This window comes from Pseudonaja textilis, chromosome 2 (genome assembly GCF_049901715.1).
Source record: "Pseudonaja textilis isolate UNSWEBS1 chromosome 2, rPseTex1.2, whole genome shotgun sequence".
In the NCBI taxonomy this organism is placed as follows: domain Eukaryota; kingdom Metazoa; phylum Chordata; class Lepidosauria; order Squamata; family Elapidae; genus Pseudonaja; species Pseudonaja textilis.
This window is the reverse complement of record NC_141991.1, coordinates 216725105-216747093: the sequence shown is the minus strand read 5'-3', so window position 1 is coordinate 216747093 and position 21989 is coordinate 216725105. Positions and strand designations below refer to the sequence as shown.

At 36.4% G+C, this 21989-nt stretch overlaps 1 protein-coding gene across 1 annotated transcript in view; it reads right to left on the bottom strand.

Annotated features, from left to right (window-relative positions):
- The window catches only part of MCTP1 (multiple C2 and transmembrane domain containing 1), a 140285-nt gene that overhangs the window by 62198 nt on the left and 56098 nt on the right, over positions 1–21989 (bottom strand). Inside the window, exons 11-15 of the mRNA XM_087927045.1 lie at positions 8157–8259; positions 3511–3613; positions 3062–3163; positions 2667–2741; positions 1113–1232 (exon numbers count right to left, since the gene is read on the bottom strand). Of these exons, the coding sequence (XP_087783171.1) occupies positions 1113–1232; positions 2667–2741; positions 3062–3163; positions 3511–3613; positions 8157–8259 (503 nt within the window). The remainder of the gene's footprint in view (positions 1–1112; positions 1233–2666; positions 2742–3061; positions 3164–3510; positions 3614–8156; positions 8260–21989) is intronic.

Sequence of the window (21989 nt, the reverse complement as noted above, 5' to 3'; positions counted from 1 at the left end):
TTCCCAGGTGAGACACCAGAACCAATGAAAACCAAATGGCTTAAGGTAAATATAAAAATATATATTTATATATGTGTGTGTATTAGTTACATTCCACAACAATAACAGTTTATTTAAAACATAGATGATGGCAATAGCCTGGTCACATTGTCATTTATCCGCAATTTGTACTGAGAAGAATGCAACCTCTAACTGTGATAATATAAATTTATCAAATAGTGTTCTCTATAAAATGGTCTTATTCTTTATATTACAGGGGTTTTACTTCAATCTACAGGAACAGGTAAGTTGCTACATCTATATAATCTCTTATATTACCCTAAAAGTTTCAAGTTGAGAAATCACATGAGTAAGTCCCATAGCAATATTTCGGCTCTTCCAAATAGGAAGAATACCTCTCCTGTATGATTCCTTGAATTAAACAGTTGTCTGACACTAATTTCAGTTTCTTGTACTTATTAGTATAGTAGTGCTTTATCAGAAATCTAGAAAACAACCTCTATGTACAGCACCTCCAATATTAGTATCATTCTATAAACAGTTGTAGACATCTACCTGCACAGCAAAAAACTATTTTACCAGAAAAATGAGGCAGATTAGACATTAAGATTATGAAGCAAGAAAACCCTATTTTTGATGACCAGGAATCTAATTTATCAGGAATGACATAATAAAGATTACAGTGACTGCATTAATCTTCCTAATCCTGGTGATAAGTAAATCATTCTTAAGAGATCAGTAATTCAAGGTGCACATCAACTCTAAAACGACTGACTTGTCCATTATTATTGCTTACTTACTGAATAGTTGATAACAACGTGTTCCAAGTGTGAGACTATTAAGTATTATCTGTGTCTGCATATTCAGTGTTGGCTTATTGTGAACAAGTAACCTGCTGATGCATCCTACTTGACTGCTGCTGGTTTGCTTCTCCTGCCAGCAGAAGTGCTTAAGTAAACCTCAGAAAATTCTTCTATGGTTTGTTTAGCCATTCCCACTGACCTTAGGGACAAATGGGAATTGTTAAGCTTGTGTGCAAAATTAATAATTGTTTTCCATTAAACATGCCATAAATGATGAATAATATATTGAATAAATTAAAAATATCATACCACAAAAGCAGCTAGACTTCTTGGTGGTGACTCCCATTCAAAACAACCATTTATAAAATAGGCAGCATTTATAATCACCATGACACAATGTTTCACACGCATAAAGTTCCTTAGAAGAAGCTAGAGGTGAGAAACAGAGCATGTGTTAGCTTCTTTTGTGCTGCTGAATATATTCTGGCTGTGTTCACATTTTATCCCAAAAGGATACACTATATAAAGTAAAAGTGCTATTACTGAAGAATAAAAAAGTGCTATTACTGAAGAATAAAAAGGAACTGTCAATAGGTATCCACAGGTTTATCAGTAATTGCAAAATATAAAAGGCTGTACCTTAGAAGAAATTACAATGCTGCTGTACTTACTAAGCTTCAATTCTGAATATGTAACCGTGCTCTAGGCACTGAAAATCAAAGATTTACTATATTAATCCAGATTTTTAAAACAAATTTTATACTAGCTATAAAAAATGACATATGCAGTAATTCTCAGGCAATTTTACTTATTTTTCCATTTAAGATATGACAAAACATTACAAGAATAAGAAGAACCATGCATTTCTTTTTAAAAACTGTGACGATCTCTTCACCAGCATTTGGAAAGATATTACCTTGAATTTGTTCATAAAATTCACTAAGAACTTACTAACTTGTTGCATTTTGAAGCATAATACTGTAGCTGTTTTTATTTAAAATAAGATTTCTCTAAGGAGATATTTTAAGTTCAAACTATGTGATAAAGACCATTGTCTGCAAATGTGGCTACTAATATCTAAAAATCTGGGAGGACTGTACTGAAAGTATTTTGTTTTGTATTTGCTTGTTTTATGATTATGTAAATATTATCTGACTGCTTATAAAAAGTCCTTATTAAAAGTAATTCTATATTTTAAGTAAGAAGTATACAAACACTACTCAGTATGAATCAGTTCGGGAAAAGCAGATTGATTTAGACGCTATCTAGGTACCAAAATTGTAATCATAAAAAAACAGAATAAATTTGGTTCTAATATTATTTTATCCAATTCTTCAACAAAATGAGCATTTTAAAACAGTTACTATTTGTAAGTAAATATTTTAGCTAGTAAAAGTGAACACATATCCAGAAAAAAAATTGTCTTTGAAGTGTCAAATAAAAGTTTGTTGCTTTAATTAAGATTCTAATAAGCACCACAGCATTAGAACTAAAAGAACAAAAGACTGATAGATTCTCTAATCCACAATAATATGAGAGTTCCTGTAGGTCAAATTAGTCACAAAATGTATGGTAGACTAAGTTTACAGCCACCTGTGCCATAACCCGATACACAGGGGAAAACTGATGACTTTATTGTGGTTCTCATGACACTTTTCTAAAGCTCAGTTTTTGCTGGGAGTGGGGTGTAAGTCTCTCTCTCTCTCTCTCTCTCTGTGTGTGTGTGTGTGTGTGTGTGTGTACATGCTCACGTGTCCAATAAACTTTTATTACAAATCACAATGTGTTTTAAATGCTTATTCCCCCCCCAAAAAAAAACCCATCACAAAACTGCAAAATAATATTGCAATTCTAAATTTTTACCTGTTTAGATAGTCTGTTTTCTTCTTCAATGTATTTCTGTTCTTTGGGCATTAATGTTTGGATGCTGGCTTTCACCTAAACATCAGAATGTCACGATATTTAGGCACTGAAACATGTATCATTTAGAACCATTATCACAGCATTTCAAAATCGCAAGGCCAAGATTATAAGCTAGAACTATGAAGCGCAGAAGCTCATGCTTGTGTATATATTACAGCAGTAGCAGTGAAGTGATAAAGTGTGACTGTCTCAGGCAGTGACAGAAGAGTATTCTGCAGCATATATCAAAGTTTAGAGAAAATGAGGAATGACAGAAATTCTCTACAAATCAGGAACAAAAGCTTTCATGAAACCGAACTCTTTAGCAGTACAAAAAAGCCAAAGTTAAGACTTACAGCATTAAAAATCACATCCATTTCAAGATAGATGACCCCCTTTGTTGGCCCTGTCAGCTGCTTGTTTTTCAAAACGTAGGCTTTCTGTTCACCATTTTGAATCTGCAGGAAAAGGACATGACAGCCGTCTGTCTCACAGTCTCTACTGAATACACTCCCTCCATGACCTTTGACCCCCAGCTGCTGAAACTGACAGAGAACCCAAAACAACTGTGGCAATTCTGACAAGTACCTGTTCATTACCAGGACCAAGTCTGTCAGGAAAAATTAACTATCATGGGATTCAACATGGCCGTGAATTGAGTATGTTAAATTTTTTTCAGTATTCCTATTACAGACCTGGGTTGAGAAATGACAGCCTGTACTGATTGTTTCCATGAGCATAAAGAAATTCAGAGCAGTTGACGACCGCAATGATTATAATAACAACAATAATAATATCAACTTACATACAATAATGGAATGACCACTTTGCCTAGGAAGTCCGCACTCCTATCACGATCTTCATCATAAACTGTCACTTCAAGAACTGAGTGGATATCTTTAATATTGCTATAAAAGGTGAGACAGAAAGAGGTGCAAAGTCACTGAACTGGTTGCCAACAAAAACGCATCACTAAATCCCAGGAAAATAGTACATGTATTTTTGAAAGTAAAGTATAAACCTGAAAAAGAGGGCTAAAAGAAGACCAATTTAAATAGGAATACAACTCAGGCATAATACTGAACATTTGGCAATTACATACTTCCCTGCTCTTATTGTGTCTACGGAATGTCTGGCAGCTGCACTATTTAGAGTGTCTCAGACCCTATTAGGCAAAGATGGGCCGGAAGAACCAATTAGTGTAAGTTGTGATCATCTGGCTAAGCATTTCATGGATAAAATCACTTGCATTTGCTCTGAGTTGGAAGCCAGATGGATGGAATCTTTTGAAGTGACAGAGGTATCAACTTGTGGTGTTACCTAGTATGTTCCTGAGCTGCGTAAACTCAAGTTTACCAAAACATCTAGAAAAGGAACTGGAAGTTGGACTCTGGCGGTCATCAATTTTTCTTTGGGGGAAGGGACTATTGAGCAGTTTGAAAGAAGTCCTAGCCTGCCCATGCCTTGAACAATGGCTGAGGAACCACCAATAGGGAACAGCTTTTCTTCTAACTCCAACCTCTCCTTTTTGGAAAGAATGTTAATAATGGAATTAAAATTTCAGAGAGCACTGAAGGACCATGGAATGAAAACCAGACTGGTGGTTGTGGATCACTTTTGGCAGGACTTCCTGCAAGAATTGACAGTTGGAGGCACTTAAATAACCACTCTTTTAAGACTATTGTGGACTAATGGTTACTGGAAGTTAACTTGTTTTAAATTAGACACCATTTATGCAGCATGAATCTTAATGTCAAAGCTGGGGCTTTGGGAAAAGAACATTCTGCAAAGCCTCCATATATATATGGCAAATCCCTAATCCTCTGCTAGTCCTTTTTCATCCTCTATTTCTTTTCTCTTGGATAGGAAAAAAAAGTCTTTCATCTTATAAAGGAAAATTGGAAACATATATTTTCTGAGTTTTGAGGCTCTTGAAAATAAAGGCTTCCAACATAGTGCATAAGAAGAAAAAGAATCATACTGGGGGAATCACTTATAAAAACAAATGCTAGGAGTAATAAAAATAAAACTTATGGAAATATTTATGAGTATTTGTGAAGTAAAACAGAGCCAATTTACCACTGAGAAATGGAATGAAATTATCCAACTTTTAGATTCAATTAAAGTTTTCATTAACTTTCATTCCCTCTGTTCTGAACAGGATTATAAGAGCAGGGAATCATTTTTAGTTGTTTTAGGTCTAGAGAATTGGGAGAGGGGAGAAAACTATCAATCTCTGTTTATGGTGAGATATCTGGATTCAATATATTGAGAAAATTAGAAATATATACCATTTCCCTGAAAATAAGACATATTCAAAAAATAAGCCCTAGCACATTTTCCATGTGCACCTAATATAAGCCCTACCCCTAAAATAAGTCCTACTTAAGAACCTGCTCTACTGGCCACCCACTTATTCCATCTAGTTGCTTGCAGTGTCGCAGCCACAAGGCGATGCAGGGGGGTGGGTCTGCCCCAAACGTCCTGCACCAGTTTACCTCAGGGCACCCACAACCAGATCATCCACACCCCAACACCTGCCTTGCAGTCATGTGCAGCCCACCTGATTGCTGGCCCACTTTTGTTTGCTCACAGCCGCAACAGAGCAGGAGGCTGAATTGTGTGCTGGTGCCATGGCTGTGAGGCAGGTGGCGGGGCATGGACGGCCTGGTTTCAGGTGCCCTGAGGTAGACCAGTGCAGGACACGTGGGGCAGCTCCAACCCCACCTCATGGTGGTGGCATTGCCCCACTACACGGCCTCCTGCCCCACTGTGAATCAGCAGAAGTGGGTCTCCCATACATGGGGAAAAAGTAAGACACCGCCCAAAATAAGCCTTAGTGCTTATTTTGGGGCCCAAAAGAAACACATGTGTGTATACATGCGCGCGTGTGTGTGTGTGTGTGTGTGTGTGTGTACACAAATAATTGTTAAACTATATATTGAGGACATAATCATTTTAATATATTTTAATATATCATTTCAATATATTACTGTATTTATATAATATATTGTATATGTTACATAATACACATACATTAATAAATATATTTATCTGTCCATAACTAATATTTTATTTAAAATCTCAAGGTGGATTATAATATGATTAAAATTTAAAATATGTTAGAGTAGTACTAAAATAATGCTGAATCAAAAACTGGGGAAAAGGAGAACAAACCACAAATTAGTGGTGAAGGCTTGCATGAAAAGGAAAATAAAAGATGTAACGGCAGACACTTCACAAATGTTAAGGTAGAACATTTCAGAGTGCAGGCATATTACAGAAAACATGTAAAATGTCACTCCTGCTTCCCATATAATGATCTATCTTAACAATCTTAAGTTTGAACTGGTTCCACATTCTACATGAGCAGAATCTGAATTTGGTTTATTAGCTAATAGCTGATTCAATTGCTTTAACAACATATAATATGAACATGGCCAGGTGTCTTGCTTAGCAACTTGTTCCCAGCAATTTTCACCAAATGAGATATTTTCTATAAATGCAAGGGTAGCCCCACACTGACTGCATCGTGTAATCCAAACGTAAGGGTTACCATACTGTATGTGAACAATTGTAGCTAGGTTGCCATTGGCTAAGCCTTGTGAGACAGAGCATAACCAACTAAACCTATTTTATTTTACTGAAAAGTTACATGAACAGAATTTTGCAAATGTAAGAGTACATGTCTGATCATAAGCAGATATTCACTGTAACACTATAGCACTTCTAATCATGTTTAGACTATCTCTCAACCTGACTGATTAAAGGTATGATTGAGGGTACCCATCCATTAACAGAAATAAAGCTATGTCTGTTACAGAGGCCCTGAAGTTGCCCCCATTCTCCCAAAAAAGCTTGGTATGAATGTTGGACTAGATCATATAATATTCTTATGCTAGCCCTTTGGGGTTTTTGATTTCAACAAGAATAACAAGAAATAAAGCTTCTAACCAGAAATGTTCAGTGGATTATTAAACTGTAAGGAACATGAAACAGACCTGTCTTTTTTTGTAATATAATTAGGAGAAATTACAATAAGATGATTCTTCAAATTCAAAAAAAAAAATCAAATATTTCCATTGGTAAACTTGCAAGATATGCTCCAATTCTCTATAACCTAAAAAAAGGTGTGCCAAACAGAACTTTTTATCTACCAAATCATTTTCAATACATCAGATTTCTTATATTAAAATATTACAAAGCTTTTTTACGTTCCTTCCTATAGCTAACTCACTTTTATTAAATGAAGAATCACAATAACTGGTTAGAAAGTACTGTGCCACAAATGTCCAATTCATTTAATTATTCAGCCTAGTATTTTGACCTCTCTGATTTATCTCTAAGCTTTGGCTGTCCTTTATAACAGGAATGGGCATGTCTTAGGTGTTAAACTTTCTTAGCCTCCTGATCTTTAAAGGGGTTGAAGAAGAGAGTTTGGTGGTATCACTTGAAAAGTATTTTGGGGGAGATGGTTTAGAATTGGATTAGGAAAAGCTTTGGTTTCCTAAATTGCTTAGGAAAGTTTAGCCAAGCAACTTCTGATATTTCTCTAAGCCATGCACTGAATTTTAGAAGGTATTGGGGATTAGGGGTGCACAAATTGTTAGTCTAAAGTGCTGAACAAGATCAATCCATGTGCTGTACTAATCCCAAGTCAATTCCTAACAAAAAAGTAATACAAAGAAACATAGTGCCTCTTTTGTTTATTTATTATAGCTTGTTTGCTGCTCAATTCCAAATAGCTCTGAGCTACTTACATCAAGTAACAAAAGCACTAAAACAGAATAATCATAATCAAAGCAACACTATTTCCTAATAGTACTACCCAGTGAGTGCATGTCAAACCTCACTATTCCCAAAGGTTTTCTGCGACAGCCATGCCTTTTGAAGCTCTCTGGAAGCCCCCCAAACAGTGGTTGGTTTGGATATCCAGGGGCAAGCTCCTATGATTTTTAGATTCTAGATTTTAAAATCCTAAATAAGTAAACATAAGTATATCACACTTACTGAATATCAGCTCCCAGATTCAATTTTTGATACCCCCAAGAATTATGGTAATTTTGAACAGTCACTAAATGAACTGTTATAAGGCTACCTATATGATGTAAGGTATGATGTAAGCTTTTTTTAAACTTTTTTTTTAAATTTCCAATGTACAAGATCTCTATTCCAGGATCTTAGCAGCAACACATTTGGTTATATTTGCCACTTTAAGTTTTAAAATGTTTTGGAACTATCATATGAAGTCCACAGTCATACTGAAGATCACCAATAAAAATAGATTACTAAAAAAAAAAACATTTGCTTATAGATATTTCACTATCTTATCTGTCTTTCCACAGATGTTTATTTACTGTACTTATGAAATTAGAGCAATTTAGTTCCGAGAATTTTGAAAACCACAATCAAACTTTGAAATGAAATTTTAAGAAGTATGGTGAGACTTACAAAGTGAAGATTTTGTTCCACTCAGGATTTAGGTTCTTATATATTGTGTGGGTCAACAATCTATCATTGTTCAATTCAATTACACAAAATGGATCACTTTTACCTGCAAAAAAAGATAATTTCAGAGTCAAACATGAATTTGCAACTTAAAATTATCTTGGCATTTTTTACAATTAACAATTCATACTCTAAAAACAAAATAATCATAGTAATGTTGTGTGATAAACGATAAAAGTATTGCAGTGCAATTCTCTGGATTAAAGGCAAAAATGGTGGGGTATGAATATTAGTTTATGATTGCAATTCTCTGGATTAAAGGCAAAAATGGTGGGGTATGAATATTAGTTTATGATTAAACATGCCTTTGCACAGAACTGCATGAGAGATAGTTAGGTGATACTGCAAAAAGTGTTGCAGACAACAATTTTCATGCCTTAGCACTATTTTGCCTTCCAATTTTAAAGACCACACAGCCCTAATATGTAGCACATTTTATGATATGAACACGTTAAATATATTCTTATGTGTAAAACTTAGAAGGCTACAAACTAATAGATTTACAAGCAAGATTTAACATAATGGCACTTCCACATATTACATAGTTCAGTTTTAAACATTTAGGTTTAATTTTAATTTAAGGATGATATACTAAGAAAAACAGTTCTACAGTATCATTTAATTTTTAAAATTTCTTGAAGATTACTCTATGTCATAAACGTTATCTAATGTTTGCCTACATTTGTAGCACTATTTAGATTAAAAAATATTGCCTAATCTAATATTTCAGAGAGAATCTTACTGAACTTTTCAGGACATTTATTTTATTTATATATTTTGTCAAGCGTGTATTAGATAACAAATATAATTAGAATATTATTATGATTACATGAAATAGGTAGAAGTAAAAGGGAGACATTAGGACAGGGACGGCAGGCACATTGGTGTGCTTATGCATGCCTCTTATTATTATTATATTGCAACTAATGTGTGATAGCAAAATTTCACCACTTTGATACACTACATTTATGTGATAAGACAATGGATTTGACTCAGGACTATTTACAATAATCAGTATAATCTTTCAAATAATCTATGTCCTGATAAGGCTATTTTATTAAATGAAAATTAACTGCAACAAAAGCAGAAGAGAATTGGAGTAGCAAATGTTTCCCACTAAACTCCATTATTAGACTGATATTGCCCAAGATAGTTCCTAGGGCAAAGTATAGCACACTGGGCAACTATTTTTCTTAAAAATATTCTGTAATGAAACATCACAAATTTAGGGCATCAAAGAAACCACATTCAATAGTAATTTGTAATTTGTTTCATACTTTAGACAATCATTATGTAGATAAAACTATTAATAAATTAATGATTTTCCATATTACAGCACTGATTTAGATTCACCACAGGTTAATGTACATAATATTAACTTTAATGGCATGGTATAATTCAGAGGTGGTATTCAGCAGATTTTGACCAGTTCTGGAGAACCGGTAGCGGAAATTTTGAATAGTTCGGAGAACCGGCAAACACCACCTCTGACTTGCCCCGCCCTCTGCCTCCCAAGTCCCAGCTGATTGGCTGGGTCTTCTTTGGTTGCTCTGCACAGGAGAACGGAGCTGGAAAGCAGTGGGGTAGGGAGGGAATGGGATTTTGCGGTATCTTTCCCCTGCCACACCTACCAAGCCACACCCAGGGAACTGGTAGTAAAAAAATTTGAATCCCATCACTGGTATAATTGCTATAAGTATGTTGAATTAATGCATATTTTTTTTCGGTGTGTGTGTGTGTTTGTGTTCCTTCTGGAAGGTGTCTGAAGTTTTCTTGGCAAGATTTCATAAGTGATTTGCCATTGCATGTTTCCTAGGGCTAAAAGGCAGTGACTAGTCCAAAGTCACTCAGTGACTGACCTTGGCTTAATGCAGGATTAGAACCTATAGTCTCCTGGCTTCTAGCCTGTCACCTAGCATTTACACCAAACTAGTTCTCAAAACATAATTTCTTTATATAATTTTGTATTAAGCATAAATCAATAATCTTTCCCCATTTACACTTGTGAGATAAATCTGTGTGTTGGTTTCAACATACAAGGCATAGTTAGATTTCCATTTTTACTATTATTTTTAACTGTACCCTGTACTTTGAATTAATTCAGATATAAATAATTCTCCAGAATTTATCTTTCAAAACACCCTAGATCTTGACTTGTATTGAGAATTCACCTCTATTACCAACATCTTTTGAATAAAAATTACTTTCTTTTTTTAAAAAGCAAGAATGTTTCAAACAAATGTTCAATACAACACAAACATATATTTCCAAACAAGTATTAATATACAGTTAAAACAAAATCAATACAGCTTACTTCATTACTTCATTTTTAAAAGAAAATAACATTAAATTTTTGAAGTAGCATTGGATTTGCACGTTTAATAATATTACACTTAATTTGTCCTGAAAACTTTTTGGACTATCTATGAATAGAAAAGCAAAGTATAAACTTAAATAAATGCAAAGGTCACATTCTGCTACTGAACTAAAAGTTTCTGTTTTGCAAGGTATTCCCATATAGTTACAACATATGGTTCCTTTTCCCATCATCCTATTGCAAAATTGGTTATTAAATTTCCAGACCTGGATTCTTTTTAAGCAACAAGATACAATTCGTCCAATTTGCTCCTTTTTCAAAGTCTACACATCAGATAATATCAACTAGAATTACTGCAAGTGCTGTTATTTCCAGAGGTAATAGTCAGCTACCATCGTTTTCCATATCATTTAAAGAAAAACCATCTAAATATTTCACTAATAAATTTCAGTTGGACATTCCTTAGTCTGATACCATAGTTTTAGTTTCTTAAAATAAACTGTTTTGCATAAGCAACTAAATAAGATAGCAAGCAAATGCATATAATTTAAATAGATGAATAAATTCAGTAATTTTTTCATTTTTAAATATCACTTGACTGTAGGTGTGCTGAAGGGAAAACACCAGCTTCCTTGCCAGTGCTGTCACAGTGGGCTTACATTAGCAACCCTCAAAATCCAAAATATTTATTTATTTTATTCATTTATTTATTTTTATTTGTCAATTGCTTACAAGATAATAGGTATAAGTAAAAACATAGTTATGAATACATGGATACATATAAGAAAAATAAAAATAAAAAAATAAAACAAACAATAGGACAGGGACAGTAGGCACATTGGTGCACTTATGCACGCCCCCTACAGACCTCTTAGGAAAGGGATGAGGTCAATAGTAGACAGTCTAAGGTTAAAGTTTTTGGGGTTTGGGGAAGAAACCACAGAGTCAGGTAGAGTATTCCAGACATTGACCACTCTGTTGCTGAAGTCATATTTCCTGCAATCAAGTTTGGTGTGATTAACCTTGAGTTTGTATCTATTGTGTGCTCTTGTGTTGTTATGGTTGAAGCTGAAGTATTCACTGACAGGTACGACATTGCAAAGTATGATTTTATATACCATACCTAGATCGGTCCGAAGGCGGAGTAGTTGTAGGTTTTCTAGTCTGGTGGCATAAGGTATTCTACAACAAGTAAAAGAGTGGAGAACCCTTCTTGTGAAATATTTCTGGACTTTCTCAACTGTGTTAATATCAGATACGTAATGCGGGTTCCAGACCGATGAGCTGTATTCGAGTATTGGTCTAGCAAATGTTTTGTATGCTCTAGTTAGTAGTGTGATATTACCAGAGAAAAAGCTACATAGGATTAGGTTAACAACTCTTAATGCCTTTTTGGCTATGTAGTTACAGTGGGCTCTAGCACTTAGATCATTGGAGATGAGTATTCCAAGGTCCTTTACAGAGCTTGGATCATCAACAAGATCTTGACTATTCAGCTTGTATTTTATTTTCTGATTTTTTTTGTCAATATGTAAGACAGAGCATTTATTTGTTGAGATTTGAAGTTGCCATTTGTTTGATCATTCTGATACATAGTCAAGATCTTTTTGAAGGGTAGCAGTATTGTCTGTGGTATTGAACAGCTTTACATCATCAGTGAAAAGAACGCAGTTGCTCTAAATATGATCACAGAGGTCATTTATGTAGAGTATGAAGAGAGTTGGTCCGAGAACACTGCCTTGGGGGACACCACTATTGACAGGTACAGAATTTGGTAGGACACTCCCAATTTTGACCATTTGTTGTCTGTTTGACAGGAATGCTTCTATCCAGTTATGCAGTTGTCCAGAGATACCATAAGATTTTAGTTTTAGTAGTTTGTCGTGTACCACTGAATCAAAGGCTTTACAGAAGTCTATGTAGATTGCGTCTATTGCTTTGCCCTAATTGAGTTGTGTAGTCCATATGTTTTTGCAGTGTAAGAGTTGCAGATTACAGGATAGTTTTTTTCTGCAACCAAATTTTTATTGGAGAGTAGGTTGTTTGTCTCCAAGTTGAGGATAATGGATTGGTTAACAATTGATTCCATGACTTTACAGGTGACGCAGCATAAGGAGATTGGTTTGTAATTTTTAACTAGGCTGAGGTCTCCCTTTTGGAAGATGGGGATGACCGTGGCTTGTGACCATAGGTTAGGCAAGGAGCTGGTCCTGAAAGATTTTTCAAAGATTATGCTTAGAGGTTCGGCTATGGCAGTGGATAGCTTTTTTAAGAAGTAGGCACATATTCCATCCGGTCCAATAGATAGAGATGATTTTAGATTGCATAGTGCTTTTACAACATTGTCTTCTGTAAAATCAATATGTATTAGATCATTGTAGTTGTCTGTGGTTCAGCTAGGAAATACTGGGCATGATCCATTGTTGTTTACAAATACTGAGCCGAAGAATGTGTTAAAGATGTTGGCTTTAATGGTGTCGTCATTGCAGTCTTTACCATAAGGTCCTATCAGGGGTGGGATGGACCCTGAGTCTTTCAGTTTGGTGTTTACAAAATTGTAAAAAGCGCGGGTGGAATTGGTGCATAGAAGGTTTTCCTCTTGTTTAATGAGATAATTGGTGCACTCAGTCTTTATCTGGTGGCATAAATTTTTGTATTGGCTTTTGAAGTTGGCAACGTGACCAGATTTGTTTTTCCGCCAGAGTGATCTCTGTTTGGATTGTAGTTTCCTTATTGTTATGGGTAATCTGTTCTTTTTTTGGGGGGGGGGGGAGTTGTTGTTGGTACATATAGTTTGATGACTCTTTTGACTTCAAGTAAAAATACGTTGTAATGGTCTTCAACAGTATTGCATCCAGGGAATAGAGATTGCCAATCAAGGGATGAGAGATCGTTGTCTGTAAGATCATAGTTGCCTTTTTTGAAGTTGTAATTGGGGATTACATCATTGTGATGATTTTTGTGTGGGCGTATGTTGAGACAGAAGTCAATCATATTGTGGTCACTGCTGGAAAAGGGTTCTTTCGTTTGTATTCCATAAATTGAATTCAAACTATTGCAGAAGATGAGATCGAGGCAGTTGTTTAGCCTAATGTCGTTGGTTACTAGTTGTTCCAGTCCCAGATTTGGAGCAGCATTGTAGAAGGTTGCGTGTATGGGTTCAGTTGTACATTCATTTAGGGTCCAGTCAATATGAAGTAGATTGAAGTCACCAAGAAAGAGAAAAGCGTGTGGGCAGGATGCTGCCCATGTTAGTAGTGTATTTAGTTTGTTTACACGTTCGATGTCATAATCAGGTGCTCTGTAACATAGTAAGAATCGAAATGTGATATTTAAGGATAGTTCACAGATGGTCTCAGGAAGAGCAAGCTCCCAGGTAATTTGGATGTTTTTTAGATGTAAGGACGTTTTATAGAAGATAGCAACACCACCTCCTCTACGAATTTCACGATCTGATCGGTAAACATGATAGTCTCTTACTGTGGTAATGGAATCAGGGAGAGATGCGTTGAGCCATGTTTCACAGACAAATATGATGTCGAATTTAGCCATATTCAGTAAGAGGAGAAATACAGGTATTTTATTCGCAAGGCTTCTTGCATTGAGTAGCTTGCATTTAAGGCCAGCAGTAGTTGGAATTGAGGTGGTTAGGGGCGTGCGTGCCTAGTCTTGGGTGATGGGAGAGAATTCATATGTAGCACCATTTCTGTGGAAATCTTTCACAAGGATAAAAAAATGTATCGATGTAAGTCAGGGGTGTCAAACTTGATTTTATTGATGGCTGCATCAGGATTGTGCTTGACCTCAGGCGGCCAGGTTGGGCATGGCCAGGTCGGATGTGGCCTGTTTGACATCACTCGTGTCGGAGGCGCCTGTGATGGCCAAGTGCTCCGGCAGTACCTCCCTCAGACCCTCTCTCACTCTCATTATAATTTCCTTCTTTCCTGCCTTCCCTCCCTTCCCTTATTTTACCTTCATTGCTCTTTTCCCATCTTTCCTTTTTTTTTGTCTTTCCTCTTTCCTTTTCTCTTTTCCTGTCCCTTCTTGCCTGCTCAAATGCAAAAAGGGAAACATTTCTCCTTTTGTTTTGTTTTAGTTTTGCTTGCCCACTGCCATCAAAAACAGAGCTTAGAAGGGCCTCATGTGGTCTTCCTAAGCTCCATTTTTGCTGGCAGAGGCACCGTGGGTTAGGGTCAGGGTTAGGGCAGATTTAAGCACCATATAGGGCACATCCGACCGGTGGGTCTTGAGTTTGACACCCCTGATGTAAGTGGTTATAGAAAGAATGCATAAAATCAAGGAAGCTCAAAGAGGAAAAACTGATTAAGCTGATTTACCCACACATTCCCAGGAATGCCTCCTGTCCTTTTATCCTTCTAAAGAATTTGTTTATCTAATGAAAAATAATGGCCTAAGCTCTAAATTAAAGAATGATATATGAAATAGATTCAGATGAAAACATTATGTGGAGATCCACATGTGGATGCAGACAATGCTTCTAACAAATCATGAAAAGGTGTATAAACTGTATAATTTTAAACTGAGAATACTTAATGAGCGCAGCAGCTGGAAAAGCATTATTTTAATACAATCATATGATTTGGTCCCTAACAGCAATAACCTTTTTTCCAAAAGTTTCATGTCAATATGAGGCAGCACCATACACAATATTTTGCAGAATCTACAGAATGGACAGAAAAATAATTTAAAAAAGCATTTAATGATATTTGAAGAGAGTGGATCAAGATCAGGAATCATTGCAATATTAAAGCAGAGAGATAAGGGGATAATGCTCTTAAAAACTTTGGTAGTGAAGATAAACATCTCATGTTACTGGATAATTTTGGAATTTATTGAGGAATTTGAATTTATTGAGTTTACATTGCTAGACTAAAAAAAGATTTTCCCCACTACAAGTTAGTTGTGGATAGGGATAAAGTGAAAAATGACCAAGCTTAAACAATAAAGCAAGAGAAGAGATGGTATGAGATCATCAAGAATCAGTGAGTTTTCACCTGAAGGATTCATTTTTTTCAATATTAAAATGAAAGGAGCAACAGAGTATTTACATGTTGAATATAAAAAGCAAAGAAGAAAGCTCTGTACTTGCTATATAAAACAGATGGGAAGTGCACAAGAAAAAAAGCCTTTAAAGAAAAAACAGTTGGTTTTGAACATGTTGAGCTTCAAAAGAAAAAAAGTCCACATGAGAATATTCTGTAAGCTGTTTTGAAGCAGAGAGGTAGAATCAAATGTCATCAGAAGAGATGGTTAAATCAGTCGAGTTTTGCATGTGTTCATAATTCCATGTGCTCATGCCCATTTGCCTGTGCTCATAATTCTATCCAGTTTCCTGACGTGTGTGTGTGCGTGCGCGCGTGTTTATGTACTCATAATTGCACATATTTTCTAAAAATGAATGTTTGCTTTCAATTACTTTATTTATTCATGTGTCATGCACATTTTTTAGTAAAGAATTGCATTAAAAATTGTCAGATTTCAAATTGTCAATGTTTATTCCTTTGTACACATTTGTATGCTGCTTACTCATACAAATATAGAAGCTGCTGCTGCTTTCATGTCAGAAACACCAAGGTGCTTCCAGGTGAAAAGAATTAGCCGATGACATCACTGTTGCCGAGATGAAGCCTGATTGGGGGCTCCTTTCATGTCCCCATTAATGTGCCCATCGAAGTAGTACCTATTTATCTACTTGCGTTGGCATGTTTTCGAGCTGCTAAGTGGAAAAAAAGCTGAAGCAAATAACAGGAATTTGCCCTGCCACACAGCAGCACTTAAGTCTCGATTCTGGGCTTGCTAATCGTCAACTCAGCATTCTACCCAAGTGAGCCACCACGCTCCCAAATACTGAAGCTTAGAATATATAAAACTAAGAACATAGATAAAACATCTATAGAAGCAACTTGCAATAAAAAAGATCCCCATCAATCATTCCAAAATGATCCTTAAGGCCATTCTATCAATCATATCTTATTATATTCATATTGGATAGATGGTGACCTTTTGGGCTTTGACTGGATGCCAGAGGAAGTGAGAAGATGTAAAGCTGTTCTCATTCCAATTGATTATTAGAAGTTTGGGAATGCTGCAGAAGTGACCTAAGAAGGCAGGTGAGATATCTGGAGAAAAAAAACCCAACCAGCCATTACAAACCTCTGAAGAATCTTCCCATATTCAATGAGTTGTAATAAAGCCGTGAGATACAGGGTGTATACTACAACAGACTGAGCAATTTGCTAGAAGAAAATGGGAGGGAGGAGACTATACCATTCCTCCTTCACTCCCAATGCTCATGACCATAATATTCTCATTCCCCATGGAGTTATGACAAACAGGACTTGCATGATGTTGAACATTCATATAATTTTGCTCTAAGATTACCCAGAATGTTTTATTTGGATCAATACTGAAAATTCCTGGAGGTAGTGATTAAGAAAATAAAAGGGGGGTGTAGGGGCTGGTAGCATCACAGCAACAAAACTCTTTTTAAAAGATATATACCTGAAGGAGCTTTTTAAACAATGTGATAAAAATGTTTTCCTATCAGATTCAGTTTGATTTTTTTCAAATCATGCTCTAGAACCACAAGATGATGAAATGGATCACTTCTGGATAGGTCCAGCACAGGACAGACCATTTCATGATTACAGAAGCTGTTGTTAAAAGTAGAGTGTATTGTCTCTACACAGAATACCCCAAAGATCTCTCTAAGATGGGAGTATAGCCAAGTTTCAAACAAAGAATTGTTATTTCACTGAAGATTCAGAATCGTCTAGAAGACCAAGAGTAGGTCTCTCTTAAAAACTTGACAGAAGAGGCAGTTGAAATCAGTTACTTAGTTATGACTTAATTTATTTTTAATTACCTTCATTCCAAATTCCAGACAGCTGGATTACAACAATAATCAGATCTGCACTGGATTCAAATAAAGGTTTTGAATTTTGTTGCAGTAATAGGTATATTTTCCATGGAGCTATTTGAATGTCTTCAAGGCCATCAAGCTGACTCACTTACTTTGCTGACAACCTGCCTGCAAGCTTTTATGGGCTTCCTCCAGCACTTTTTATGAAATCTTCTGCTCCTCTAACTCGGCTAGACTTGATACTATCTATTAACTAAAGTTGGGACATGAATGGAGATTGCCTGAGATACATTATACAGTCGCAAACTTCAGGAGTATAGCATGATGAATAAGAGTATTATTGCTAAACATTAGCAAAAGAACACTATTTTCTGGAAATTTTGCTTGCATTGAGAATGGATATATCTTTCAAGCTGTATTTCTTTTTCCCTAATACCAATAACAGTTTTATGTTTTAAAAAATCATACACAATTAAGATCTTGGGGGGGTGGGGTGGATAAAAACATGGTTTAATGCAAACTAAAACTCCCAAAGCAATCAGTGTTAAAATTCATTCTGGGCATATCTCATCTGCATCTTTCTGTGAGAAATCAGACACCTAAGATGGTTTAGATAAATGGCTCAATTAATTGTACAGAAGTAACCCTCTTTGAGCTGAACCAGAGCTGTGAGCTCTTTATTAAAAGCACTATTCTGTAGTCCATAACCTCATTCCTTGACTCCTCTCTAGTTTCCAATTTAAACAAGTCCCTGTGCGGCATGTTCTAAAGGGCTTTGTCTCTCTGTCATTGTTAAGAGAGCTGAGGCATCCTGGAAGTGTGAAATCAGACCTCATGAGCTGAACGGTTCCCCAGGGAACACTGGACTGTGCAGAAGGTCAAAGTCATGGGCTGGACCATCTGAAAGCACCCTGATCACCCGTCTGTGACATAGCAAGCAGGGGAAGTGTGTGTGTGAGGAGACTATAATTGAACACATCTTAATTAAAACCCAGAGATAGCAAAAATAAACTGTTTCCTAGGCAGCCTGTCAAATGCAGGTTTCACTAATGAGTTCCAGTGTTTTAATTTCTTAACAAAAGTAAGACTCAGTTAGCAGTAGTAAAAACAAGGATTCGACATCATATTCCTGTTGTTTTGCAATAATCTTTCATCAACAATATTAATTAAAACATGAACACTGCATGAAAACACTAAATCATCAACACACTATTATTAAGCATACAAAAGAACAGGCAGCTGAAGAATTATTGCACATGATAATCAGCCATTATTAAAATGTTTTATAAAAACATTTTTGTTGTATTTTATGTTTAATAATCTATTTTTAAAACAATTTAAAATGCTACTTCTTAAACATCGTAAGCTGTGGGTTTGTCTGGATCAAATTTGTAAATATGAATTCAATTATTCCTTACTGGTAGCCTTCATGTAAAAGTTACAGAATATCAATTGCGTGAAGAGGGGAAAAAAGAGGAGAAAAAGATTAGTTCTTTTTTGATAACTCTATGGCAAGTTGGATCCCATAATTTTCTAATGTTTCTCAGGACAGTATCCATTTTAATTGACTGAAAATGCAGTTTTAGTAAATAGAAAACAAACTTTCTCTCCCATTCATTTAATGAATGATATTCATCAATTTTAAATCTTGTTGGTTACCAAGATTATTTCTTTCACTAGGAAGAGAATAAACATTATTATTAATAAAATCAAAGACAAGGATCCTATAGAATTGCTTTTACTGAAAGATTCCATAGCTTTTATTACATGATGGTGCCATGTCTAAAAATATGTCTGAAAAATATTTAAGGGCTAGAACTTTATTTTGGGCATGTCAGTCATACAAGCTGTGCTATATTATTAGAGTAAAAGGAATGACAAGGTTTTCATAATAGTCACTACTATTACGTCACTACTGGAATGGAATTTGGAAAGTCATGAATAACTTCCTTTGAAATGTTAATAATAGCTATCAATTAATAGCATATAATAAGAGTAACAAAAATCATATATAAGTATGTCATAATAAGTGTATTGCTATATAAGTATAGCAATACCAAACATGGTTAATTCAGAATAATATTTATTATCAGTAGGTCTTAGTGTAATTCATGTGGTCATATAACTATAGGCATACACACACACACAAATCTTACTACTACTACAGCACAGTATCCGTGCATTCATGTCTACAAATTATATTTATACCAGTCTCTTTCATTGATAGTATAAATAGGACTAAAAAAGTAAACTCTCCTTTGAATCAGGAACAATTGGCAACAGTCAAGCCATACACATATCCAAAAGAATTGTGAATAGAGTTTACAGGTAGTCGTTGTTTAACAAACATTTGTTCAGCAACTGCTCAACTTCTGACAGTGCTAAATGAGTAGTAGTTACAACCAGCCCTCATACTTACAGCTAGCATGGTGTTGTCAAGCAGAAATCAGGTGTGGCTTGGTGCAACCAAAGAGACAGAAACTAGGTTCTCTCTCTTTAAAAATAAGTATTTATTCAGCTGAGCCAGGATTGATTCTTGGTGTCCCATAAGATTGGAAGAACCCTGAATGCAGTTTGAAGCAAGTATATACAGATTTCTTGTATCTTGGTGGCTTCCTAGTAGGAAGCAGGGGTATAGTAGATGAGGTATAGCAGTTACAAAAATACCTGTGCATGCCTCTTGTGGTTTTATCACAGGCTTAGCTCACCAGCTTTTGGTTTCTTATAGAACTTTCCACAAAGGGCCAGCTAAGGCCTAAACTTTATTTCTGCCATTTCAACATAAGAACCTTTTAACTAGCCATCAGAGTTATCAGAATTATGATCAACATAAAAACCCCTTTCATATTTTGACAAGTGCACACAAGTATGATCTGCAAAGACAGGGTAGGCAGAGACAGCATACGAGCTACATTTCTGATGTCTCATGGGACTGGTGTTAGGGCAGGCAGACATGATAAGAGGAAGACAATGTATGCAACAGAAGAAAAAGAAGAATATAAGGAAGATGAAAAAAAGGATAACCCGAAAAATCTCCCAGAGCCAACCCACCCAGCTAGCCAACTAGTAAGCCAAGAAGACAGTCCAGAGAAGAACAGTATTAACATTTTGGGGTCTGTTCTCTACTACATATGGGTTGTACAGGACCAATAAATTGTGATCCTCACTAATCGTAATGTGAAAAGCCTGATTGCACTTATCCATTACCTCCCGTAAGGTACAGTTGACTTTCCAGGTGATGGCGCACCATAAATATATACCAAGTTTATATTTATTTTGAAGAATTAAAAGGTTGGAGGCAAGCCACTGCTCTGTGTTGGATACAAGACCCTAACTTTGCAATGATTTGTTTTTTTTATTATGGAGAATGGGCATCTTCCAACTATGAGTAACCTCTATGATTTGGTACACCTCAGCTTCCAGTGGGGCTGTTTCAATGACCTGCCCGAGTGCAAGTCAGGCGTATGTGTGCACAATTGGTAATGTTTAACATTTTTGCTCAGATCTGGATATTCTGAATATGTGTTGGTACACCAAACCCCAAAGATGGCCACTGAAGCTGTTTGTTGTTCTTCCATTTGTTTGGGGATGGGGTGTGCCATCATGTTCTAAAGCTTTCACATGGCCCGGTTGTACTGGGTGGCATTCTGGTGGAAGGTCTTCCTTATAGACCAGTGGTGGCTCACCTTTTTGGGCTCCTGTGCCGAAAATTGCACTTGTGTGCCAGCACCCAGAAGGCAATGTGCACAGGGCCCCCCACCCCGTGTATGTGTGCACAATCCTCCCCCTGCCCCCTTACCTGCACTGTGCATGCACATGCCACTCAGTTTATTTTGGGGCCTTTTTTGGTCTACCAGAGGCTGGAGGGAAACCTCTGCAGCGTTTGTAGGCTGAAATATGGGCCCGTTTTGTCACTTCCGGTATTTCCAGAAATATAGGAAGTGATGAAACGGGCCTGTTTTTCAGCCTACAATGACTGCAGAGGCTTCCCTCCAGCCTCTGGAAGGCCGAAAAAGGCCCCAAAATCAGTTGGGAGGCACGTGCATGTGCAGCGAGGTAAGTTTGCCTGGGGCTCAAGTGCCCGCACCAATGGCTCAAGTGCCCGCACAAATGGCTCTGCGTGCCACTTGTAGCATGCATGCTACAGGTTTGTCATCACGGTTATAGACCAACTCTCTATAAGCCTCGATGTTTGTTTCCCTCACTATACCCTCCTGCCCCCCCTCCCTTTGTAACTGAGTCACATGGGGAAAAAAGATAGAGTGCCTATGGCAAATTGCTGAGTGCCCGTAGGAAACCAGTGACTCCTTTGGTATTTTGACATGCGACTAAAGGGTGATGTTGTTTAAACAAAAGCTTCAGCCGAAGATCATCCTCAGCACGAGGGCTACAGTCCAATGATAACTGGAGTGCTCAGGAGGATCAGAAGTCTTCAAATGGGAATGGTGAATCAAGGTGCAAATGCCAGCAACTTTGACAACCGTATAGGACATGAGAAAGACAAGGAAGGGTCCTTTCCACTGTTCAGCTAGGGGACTGGAGTCAGTCAAGGATTTCACGAGCAATGAGTCAGCAG